We start from the raw sequence: 11,355 nt of genomic DNA, 5'->3' as shown, positions 1-11,355 counted from the left end.
TCATTTTTCTGGGTGGTACTGCAGTGTCGAGAAATGACCTTCCGAACATTAGTGAGCAACAATGTGACCAGAAAATATATTTGGAAATAAAGTTCCACAGCACAGCTTTGGGAGAGCTTTCTGAAAAATTAATCCTTCAACTTTATTAATCACAAAGTGAATTCCTGGGGGACTGAGTCCTGCGATTTCTGTTTGTGGTGACGTGCCACTGCAACTTCCTGTTTTACAGTCCTGCTTCTGAAGGTTCATCATTTAGCCGCCTTTTTTCAGAAAGTTTTCAGTAGCTCCAAAAACCCGTCAGATAGCAAATATCAGTTTTCTGGTCAATTTCCAACACGTCATTTGAATGTTATTGTATAACTTTTAACCAGCTCAGCAAGAAAGTCTGCCTGGGAAATTAACATTTTTACACAAACATGAAATCCATCTTTAAGCGATTTCTTCTGAAAAACCTCAACCTTATTTCTGCCGCAGGCTGATGAATGTTAAAATGTTTTTTTGTTTTTTTTAAACTTGGCATCAGATTAGACAATCTAATCTCTCCCACCCACCAGCGTTGGAATCTGCTGCTCTGTGAGCTCACAAGCGTCGTCTCTTGTCCATCTTCGATTCTGCTTTGTCCAACACGATTAATGAGTAATGAATGAAGCACACGACACCGTCCCAGTCTGAACACTTTAATGTGTACACAGCAGATCAGTAAATTGTAGGAAATTCAGTCTCACTCAACCCACAGAGAAAAACATCAGAGACACATGAGCGCTGAACGAAGGCGAACAGAAATCATTCACATACTTATGGAGTGTATACATTGAATTTTTTTTCTTTTTTTTAATTTTAAAGTTTTTTTTCAAAGAAAAACACAATTATATGGCAGGATGTGTTCACCATTCGTGTCTGTTTGAGGACTGGCGTCTCTGCACCGGCTCGGGAGCCAGATGCAATGTTTCACCTCAGCGACTTCGGGCAGACGATGCCGCCAAGCAGCGGAAGCAGCACGTGGTTGGAAAAGTCTGGCGGCAGAGTCAACAGTAGGAATATTTAACTGCCTTCGCAGACGGGAGAGGACACCGACCGACACCGAGCCCTCGCTGGACCCGAGGATTCACTGATCCAGTGCATTAAAACTACACTGCAACTGTGGTCAACACATTATTGTGATGGCTGCTACAAACCATCAATCCTGAAATGAAGACAATTAAAAGTCCCAATTCCCTGTGCATGCGTTACATGTTTTATTCAGTGATGTCCACACGATCTGTCAAGCTGAATCTGAAGGCAAACGGTCGAACTGGATCTTCTATTTCTTCCCAAACAGTTGGTGTTAAGGCCACATGGCTGCTAAAAATAAAACAACTAAATACCCTGATGAGGCGAGGAACGGCCACAGCTAAAGAATCGGGTTCAAAGAGTGAGAGGTAATACGTTTCCTGCGTTCTCTGAGCAGAGCGCGGTGGGTGCTAAACTATCTAGGAAGAGGTGACCTGAATTCCAGATAACTTAACGAGACCCGAGCACTAATAATCTGCTCAAAGGCTTTAGGAGGGCCGAGTCCAAAAGTTGTGTCCAGCAATGATTGCTCAGTGACCGTGTACATGCAGCACCACAGCTTCCTGTACGTCTTTTCTTTTTTTTTATACCCCAAGGCAGATCATGGCAATCGTACAAAATAATCTGAAGAGTTGAGCGAAATAGGGAAAGAAGAGAAAGTGGTATGAGGAAGAAGGAATTACACGGTTCAGAATTTTCTTCTTCTTGTGAAACGCATTTGACTTTTTTTTTCTTCTTATAAACAAACTGCCACTAAAAATCTGGATTGTGCACCTTATTTGCTTTCTCCATTTTTTTTTGTTTAAGATTTAATACTTATCATAAAGTAACCGATTCAGCATTATTGATGCCGTGATTGGTCTTTAGAAACGGATAAAGAAAAGGATGGACGGAGACAGCAAGACCTCGTGCAGCACATAATCCAGACACAGATTATGGAATGACGGCAAGAAAAGGAAAGCCGGGAAAGAGCAGAGGAAGACAGTGACAGTAGAGCGAGCGAGCAAAGGGCCAGATCAGTCTTTCCAGTCTTTTTTGATGGCGAGGGACCACTCCCAGGAGAGGTGGTCGTGCTTGTCGTCGTCGGTGAACTTGGACTTGATGATGTAGGTGCCGCGGGCAATCATTCCTTTAGGCGCTTCCTCTGTGGTGGTGAGGAAGTTGTATTCCTCGTCTGGTCTGGGCCCGTAGCTGCCGACCATGTAGTCCGACTTGTCGACTGAAAGACAGGCAGACAGAGGCGAACACGTTCAGGGAAGCATTGAAGGGCAGAGGCAGCGCCGGCAGGTAGAACATCCAACTCAGGAGGTTTAGAGAAAATAAACAAATTAACTCGTAGATCAAATCCTTGATTGCAGCCCAGTTTTTGTCTACTTGAGTGAATGTGTCATGAATAAGCATCAAGTCTGACATAAACAAGAAGCTCTCAAACAAACCGTCTTGGTTCACTACATTTACAGAAGCAGACAGAGAAAAATGTACATTCATATAAAAAACACAGAAAGCTCTCAAAAATAAAGTGCCGTTAAAGACAGTATCTGATCACAGCAGCACAGATGTTGCTCTAAAACACAGTTTCTATTGTGTGAAGACTAAAATGGAATAACGTAATGACTGAATCAAAGAACTCTCACCTTTAACACCTTTCCTGAAAGTTTGCTGGGTGTACTTCAGGCCCGACACGATTTCCTTGTTGACCTGCAGAATGGAGAAACACATGATATGCAGTGCCATTTCCGACAAATACAAACAGAGCAAAGTGGAAACCTTGTCGGAGGTTCTCCCACCTTGAAGCTGATCTGTATTTTGTATTCAACACCCTCCTTCAGCACAAATGGATTCTTCTTAAAGCCCTCAAGATCTCCTGGCAGGAGAAATCAGTGCAGCAGAGAGTCAAAGGTCAAGAAATATAACATGTTATTATACAAATGACACTCCAATAATTCTATAGAATAATTTAACAAAGAGCGACCATCTGAGTTTGGAGCGTCAATGCCTTGTGGTACTGAGACTGACCACCAGGGGGCAATAGTACTCAAGTAAGTTGTGTTTTGATACAGCTCAGTCTGAAAGGGGCCAAGAGAATGAGGAAATGTCTCATTAGCCCATTAACAACGGAACAATGTCATTACTAACCAGTAATTAGTGGTCTAATGATCCAACAGGTCCTCACATTAGTACAAGAGCCACAACTTCCCAGTTACCATAAGGCCTTTCACACAGCAGATCAGACGTGATTTACACTTTTATGTAAAAGGAAAAACATTAAATCAATAGTTTTTATTCCAAATACCCGACATTGACTTTTATCCAAACTCACATGGGTGTCACCAGAACATCGGCTCTACTTACCCTGCAGGTCGAGGATCAGAGGCAGAGGCGCCGTTTCGCATAAAAGAGTCATTCGCATCACTTGAACATTGGGAGCGGTGGGATCTACCATCAAGAAGAAGGAAGAACCGATTAAAAACGTCTGGTATTTTCTCAATGTTTTTCTTCAAAACAAGAATAAGAGCACACACAGTATGTGTCTAAACAAAAGTGGGTGGCCAGTCATTTCAAGGTCATGATGGAAACAAAAACAAATTCAGATGCAGTTGCTTCAGATTTTTCACGACAATAAAGACTTTAGCACTTCAATAGTTTCATTCAACAACAAAGCTGTTGAGGGCAAGCGACTGAAATGTTCTTCATGCTGGCGTTTAAGTCCACAAACAGACTCAATGTAGACTACATGCTACTATACATTGAGCGATTCTTTTGCCATCTTTGATCGTGGCTTAAACTCTTCCGTCTGATATCGTCTGACTCTCACTCCGTCACAGCGAAGCTGCTGCTACAAGCTGAACTCCCATGGAGCTAAACTGCTGCACCCACATCCATAATAAACGTTTGCCCCCCCCTTTGTAGATGCTTCCAGAACAATCATTTTTGGATCGCTTGTATCCTGAACGTACCAGCAGTGTACAACTACAATACACAGGATCACCTGGTCACTCATGCGTATTTAAATATCTTCCCAGCTTAGATGCAGTAGACTGTCATTGCACAGTCAAACGTAGACGTCAAACCCATTTAGAAATGCAATTTATTATAATACAACTTTCATTAGCTAAACAGATCCTTGAGGAAGTGTAAAGTCACTCAACAGAAATCTGTGTGCATTATGCGATAAGAAACCCGTTTTTAAGATTCATGAACAGATTTGAAAACTTTTCATCTGATAAATTTCCCTCATGACCTCACCTCACTTCCTTATAGTGTCTTATGTGTTTGTTATACAACTACAAGCTTTCAAAACAAATATTTTACCCCCCGTCAAAATACAACAATCATGAAGCAACTTTTATAACCGGGTTGTGAAAACAAAGCGATGGACACGCACACAGTGGAGGATAATCATAATAACCCAGGTGCATTCACTGACCAGCAACCACTCCGGCGTTTCCCAGCAGCGCCTCCTTGTACTTCCGCAGGCTCTCGTCATCTTTATCCAGCTCCTGGATCTCCTGCAAGCTCTTCTGGGCCGGGGGTTTGTAGTTGACCTGGCAGTCGGCGTCGTCGTTCTCTGCTGCCAACGCTGCCAGCTGCTCTTCTGTGGGCTCCTGCTCTGCCATGGCGCTACAGAGGAGAGGAGAAGGGGAAACTAATGACCGAGGACACACCAGACCACCTTCACCTCTCGGCATGATCAAATTTACACATAGCAACACTGAGATTTGGTTATTCGATATCCGGCTGGTGGATGATTACAAGGTTACGAAGAAACCAGAGTGAACTTTGACCTGGTGCACTGGCCGCCTACAGCAGCAGTTCATATGAAGCCATAAATCCCTGCCATGTCCAGTTTTCTTGTAGCGTCTGCAGCATGACGGCACACGCTCTGCAAGCGTTTGAAACACCCTGCAGCAACGTTTCTGTGACGGCGGAGAAAAGGGACCAGCCTTGAGGTTTGTTGTGAGCAGTTTCCCAGCAATGGACAGCTGTGATTTCTCATGGTTGACTCTGCTAATATGTAATATGTTAATAAAAGTCAAGGGTGCACACTGAGACAAGAGCCAGGACATGCGGGGCCAGTTTCTCTGAGGCCATCGCAGTGACACACAGCAGAAAATCTGATGATCAGAGCTCCCAGCAGCTTCAGCCGCCTTCCCCTTCGCCACAACATGCTGCTGAGCATGTTCATGTTTACACCCAGCGGCACTGCCGTCACTACGTATTTGAGGGGCGAGATGTTGACCCTGGCAACGGCACAAGAACATAAAGTCATCTGTTGTCTCTGAACATGTGAGGGCTTGGAGATATTCCATACGGCGTCAGAACATCTGGCTCACATGTGGGGAGGAAAACGTATTAAAGGCTGACAGACACCTGCATGAAATAAGCTCTCTCCATTCCTGCAAGACACACATCAGACCAATAGTGCCACAGAAGCCGACCTAAACGCAAAGCGTGTTTTTAACAAGTTGCCGGTGATAGTTTAGTTTGGATCCGTGTCGTTGAAAGAAAAACTATAAATGTACTAAATTAGAGGAATCGATACAACTTCTTCAGTCTTGTAAACAGAAGACACGGCACTCTTGTGGGTCAGTCACATTTATTTATCTCTCAGCGAACAAGAAACTCCACGTTCCCAATTGCATGTTGAAAGAACTCCACTTCCTGTTTCACACAGAATCTAAAAGAAGAAATCTCGGGGGGGTCTTTTTTTTGAATGACATCTGAATGCAATAATAGAGCCTTTACTAAATCACGCACGGATCACTCAACGTGTTGGCATCTATAAATCAGTGCGAGCAAACCAACAAACCAACAAACCAGCAAACCGCAAACAAACCAGCAGAGGACAAACAGTCCTGACTGACTGCACCTCATGACACCGGCTACCCCCAACACACACAAGAACACTAATAAATGACAACACAAAAACTGGTTTGTTGGGTTTCTTAACCCTTTGCTCGACTCTGTTGGGCAGTCCTCTTTAGTTTGGTATTCACCGGACAGGAACTGAAATTACAACACTTTTCCACTCTTACACACATACAGAGGCCCGATTTGGGGGTGAATGAGCTCCCATAAAAGCACAGACTGCTCTTTTGGCTGCTCGGCTGCGTGCAAGTGTTCACTGTAGGGGACTGTAAATGAAGAGTGAGGGTAGGTGAAGGAGACGGGACCAGATAGCATGCTGATGCCGTCATAGGTGGAGAGGAACAGGTGGTTTTTTTTTCTCACATCCTCTTTCAGCAAGTCAGCTGTACGACTAGCGACTCTCCAAAAGCAAGCAGCGAGACGACGGCATACCAAACCGCCACCCAGCAGGAAGAATGGAATCAAAAAATAAAATAAAACTGACAAGGTTCCCTACTGCAAATCAATAAGTCAAAACTTCCAATTTCCACTTTATCCAAGTGAAGATTTAGTCATCTTCTGGATGAATCATTAGATGCCTGGCAGGAGCATGCTTCAAGATTTGCACCTCTGGTGCGGGTCTAATGCAGGCGACATGCGTGTTTCTGCATTTTGCCACAAATAAAACTTTACATAGTTGGTGATCATATTAAATGAGGCAAAACTGTCAAATAATACAGTAACCACATGCTGAGCAACTGATCTGAGGACAGAGCTCGGGGATAAGCATGTTTAAACCAGCTGATGTCAGCTGTTCATTCGTTTCTTTATATGGTCATGAGACAGCGAGGCTGGTGTCAATCTGCAACCATTTGATGCTCCATGTCAGCAGGAAGCACTTTTGAAAGAGACACTTCCAGGTAGCCAATCAAGAGAAAGTGGGCCGCCAGAGAGGGTGGGCCCCGAAAAGGAAACCCCACAAAGCTCGTTTCAGACAGAAAACGTTGCATAACTCTAAAGAGAAATTGGGTTTTTTCTTTGCTGCAGGATGTTGCAACACTTTTTAGGATTCATATTTTAACATACATCTTTAGGGGGAAAAAGCTACAAAATATTGTGGAGTTTCACTTATGTTATACTCGTATCATAACCCCAGGCTATGTTATTTTTCTTAACACAACAGGTTCCTTTCAAACATTTGTAGACAGTTGAAGAAGGAAATTGCTTCATAAACTGAACATTAGTTCCAAACCTGGTTCCTCTTTGCAAACTGAATAGACTATTCCAGCGTAGTATTTCTAATTGTTATTAAAGGTCCTTCACAGTCAAACACAGCATTAAGAGGCTAACACATTGAGAAGAAATTGTTTCTGCAGACACTTCTTTCAGTTATGCCATCTTAACTATGAACTTGCTGATTGGACAATTTACAAACCCCGAGGTCCCATAAAGTGGATTAACTCTTAACAATACGCACATCAACACACTCTTGGCAAGTTTTTTTTGCCAGACTTAAACAATGTGAGCTGTGGGGACGTGGCTACACATTAGGCTGACAGTGAAGGCCTTGTCATTGTTCGGCTCGCCGGGAATCAACCCCGAGGTAATAAGACTGTGCAAAGAAACGGTGGACGTGCTGCTGAACTTCACCACATCGGCGTCCCAACCTTCACCTGCACAGCTCTCTGCTGCTTAACCCTAACTCTCTCCTCACGAGAGGATAATCGCTTTTCTTGACCAGGACTAAGCAGCATAAACTTACAAACGCGTCAGGCTTGGCGAACAGCCCTGCCTTGAGATTAAGCCTTGTTACTTAGCAACACTGCTGAGCAATAAGATTATCGAAGAGTGGGATTAATGGTTAAAAGGCATTCGGGGAGCGTGGGGGGGGGTACTTGTGGTGAGACAACAAGTGGATTCGCTTGGTGAGAGTCATTAGTGTCATCAAGATATCAGTCAAGATAACTGATAAGTTAATGGGCAATCCCTGTGGGATGATACAGGCTCTGTAAGCGGACTGTGTGTGTGTGTTTTTACACTGAGCTGATGTGATAGTTAACATGTAGAATATTAATACTAAGAGATAAAAAGCCAATCGATCGGTTATTAGTAGTAAGTCTTTGTTGGAGAAAAAAGCTGTTCTGTCATTTCTTCACCAGATTCAAAAGAGCAATAAAAACAATCATTTTACAGCTCTCAGTATAAAATTACAACATTGAACAAAATAAAGTGCAGCTTGTTTGGTCTACACCGACGCGGCTATTGATTGATGTATGGGTTTTCTGTATAGTCTTCTATAACTTGAACCTCTGGTGGTCTTGAACTTTGCTGTTCTAAGATAATGACAATAGAGGGAATATAAAATGATCAGGAAGCCTAACCAACAAGAAGCAAAAACAAACTACAATCATTGACGTAACTCAGCCCAACCCATTCCCCACAAAGTACGCCATTGTCCCATAATTAATGGATGTTCAGAAAATAAATGAGTTTTTCACCAAGGGAGGTGTGGAGGGTCATCATCAAGCATCTAATTGACAAACCTTTTATTGGAAATCATACAGCTGATCAGTCATCTTTGTGAATCACTGGCAAATGAATCTAAGTGTACATTTATCTTAGAGACTAAAATTAGACATGAATGCTGCTTCAATAAAAGTGACTCGCACACACCGTTTGTGGATTTGGCATTTAGTTCGTGGCTTACAGATCTACAGATGCTTTCATCCTCGCTGGTGTCTGCGAGTCGTCTTTCATGCTGCACTCAGTGAGGCCCGAGGCCTTTGGATTCCTCTTTTTTTATCTACAAGGTTTCACTACACTTCATGCTGATGTAAAAAGCCAGCTTTTTATGTCGAGATGCGCCCTGGACTCCTTTGAAAGAATAATTGATTCAAACCCACATTGTCTTTTGGTGTGAAGTTGGTTTGGATTAAAGCCAGTGCAGTCAGTCGAACACAACTTGAGCTGTTGTAATTATCACAACAGACGGGTGATAGCATAAATGATCAAATGCAGTTAACATAGCAGAAATAGGCCTGTGGGCCAGATCTAGTTTCTGGATTAGGCTTGAGACTTAGAAGACATTATCATGGTGCATGCCTTCCTGTTCAGGTATTGAACTGCACACCAGGCAGCAACCAGCCTCTTTTGTCTGTAAAGACATTCTGCAAACTTCCTTTTTCAGAGCTTGATGATTCACATCCTTTAGCGCGCTCAACCACAATGCTGAAAAGGTGAAGCACACGTCTTTTACTTGATGATAACCTGGAAAGCCTACTTGTTTAATTAGCTGTAACCATCTGGAATCCAAATAACTACTTTGAGAGGATTAAAGGAAATAAAATCAAGAGGGCCTCCAACAAGATGAGCATGTAAGTTGAACATACCAAAGCTTTGAGGAAGTGTGGGTGGGACTAATGCAATGTTGAGGAACCCAACAGAAATAAACAAGAGCAGTGAATAATAAACCACAAGTGCAGGGAGATGAAAAATCTATGAGAGGCAGGAGAAATACTGCTTTTGGACTCATGTTTAATAGTCAATTTCAATTTAATAGCCCAAGATGTTTCTAAATATCAGCTGGGACCCACGGAAATGGCTTGGATCATGAAAGAAGCAACAGAAAGTGTTGGCTGTGGTAGATTTAAAAAAACTAAACAAAAAAAACAAACACTGTAAACCAGGAAGGTCTGGGACAAATAGGAAGCTTTAAAAATAACTGGTGAGAAATCACTGAGTATAGCAGCAGGAAGCTGCGAGTGAATGGGCCAGCCGAGGTGCCAGCTGAAAGGTCAGAGCTCATCCCACATCTCTGCAGGAGCTTTCAGAAACATGCCCAGACTCAGTTTGCCTCCCCAGGCTCCCGCCTCGATAAAGGAAACAAACGCTACACAATGCAAGATTACAGCTGGATAGTTATTTCCTTCAAGGAAAACAAAGAATTCTTATTAGACAATGGGTGGGGTGAGCATTCGACGTGAGATTTCATGATTACATTGAGCAAAGGTCTGTGAAATGTCCTCATACTTCAACGCGAGGCCTTCCTTCAGACAGTCATCAATTATGGGAGAACAAGCTGTGGCCTCTTGAGAAGAAAAACTAATGCAAACACACGATGGTCTGTCTGTGTGGAGGGCTGGCCAGCATCCCCACATTTTTATCCTCAGGTGTCTGGTGAAATTGAGCAAGGAGGCCATGAAAATGATTTATCACGGGAGGCTCACTAAAGGATGTCTACACAGAGAGACACTCTCATAAAATGGCATTTTATTACAATAAATCAACCCAAACTAGTAATTCTGTGTGAAAAATCTCAATTGTTATTACAGGAATTGAGAACGTGCGTGAGATCTATGCTGCAGACTTTTGCACCCCTTCGCAGTAAAATGCAGAATTATGCATCCACCTGTCAACACATGGTTGCACATAATCCGAGCAGAAGCAAGAGAAGTTTGATGAAGGTTTACACTTCTGCAAAAGGACAACGTCTCACACACACACACACAACAACAAAAAAAACACACACGGAAGAACCAGTGGATTTACGGTTTGGGTGCCGTCTGAGATTAACCACTTATCAAGACATTCAGCCAAGCACATGGCGTGAGAAATGAGACACGGGAGTCACCTGGTTAGCGTTTTGTCTCCGTGCACTTGACTGCTAAAGAGCCAAAATGGAGGCCGGTTTCTTCTCGATCAGAGCCAATTCAAACTGAGGTGAGTTCCAGGAAGTTGTAGAGAAATGTTGCTCATTCACCACATGACCGCCGTAACTGTACTAAATTAAACCACTTTAAAGCAGAGCAAGCTCTAGAAAGGTTTGATGAACACTTGGACAACTTGACAAAAAAGTAATTTGCTGTGTTTTTGTTAATCAAATGCAGAGAATGGTGTTAACGTTAGGTTACGGCAGTGGCGGGTCAGAAGAGAATCAACACCCGGAAATTCACAACCGACATAACTCCAACACACTCCAGGCAAATAACTTTAAAAGCATCAAAAAGTCACCGGAAATTGACAGTGTGACTCAACCATAACTATTGTACGCAAAAAAAAGCGACTTCCCTTCAAAACTATGCGGAAAAGTTAGCCTGTGTTTAACAAAAGCAACCTAACTTCACATTAACAGCGTAAACATGCAGGCTTATAGTTTAAATCGAGTTATTAGAAGAGTTTAGGGAGTGTTCTCTAAGCGCTTACCGCTTTTTTCCTGCTGGCTGAGTGGGACAGTCTCTAGCGAATGAAAGAAGAGTGAATCGGTGGAGGAAATCTAACTAAGGAAGGGCAGAAAACTAACAAACACTCCCACGATCGACCCCTGCAACACCCCTTCACAATAAAAGCACTACACACGTTAATGTCACCGTTTAATTATACAGTCTTGATGTAATCCCACTACAACTAATGATTGTGGGTATATCAATTGTTTCTATATGTCTATGATACTTAAACCAG

The 11,355-nt window shown here is 42.9% G+C and overlaps 1 protein-coding gene across 2 annotated transcripts; it reads right to left on the bottom strand.

Moving 5' to 3' along the window:
- Positions 1–661: 661 nt before the first annotated feature.
- Positions 662–11,206, bottom strand: arhgdia (Rho GDP dissociation inhibitor (GDI) alpha). 2 transcript variants are annotated; one of them, XM_080487060.1, is made up of 6 exons: positions 11,101–11,206; positions 4,478–4,671; positions 3,403–3,486; positions 2,838–2,914; positions 2,685–2,748; positions 662–2,269 (listed from the first exon to the last, which is right to left on the bottom strand). In XM_080487060.1, the coding sequence occupies exons 2-6, from the start codon at positions 4,665–4,667 to the stop codon at positions 2,067–2,069; spliced, it is 618 nt and encodes a 205-aa protein (XP_080343186.1). In that variant the 5' UTR covers positions 4,668–4,671; positions 11,101–11,206; the 3' UTR covers positions 662–2,066. The 2 variants fall into 2 exon arrangements, with proteins under 2 accessions (XP_080343186.1, XP_080343187.1); XM_080487061.1 differs by having other exon boundaries at positions 10,529–11,143.
- Between the last annotated feature and the right edge of the window lie 149 nt (positions 11,207–11,355).

Source organism: Lipophrys pholis (genome assembly GCF_963383615.2).
Source record: "Lipophrys pholis genome assembly, chromosome: 19".
Taxonomy (NCBI): domain Eukaryota; kingdom Metazoa; phylum Chordata; class Actinopteri; order Blenniiformes; family Blenniidae; genus Lipophrys; species Lipophrys pholis.
This window is presented reverse-complemented; position numbering and strand designations above follow the sequence as displayed.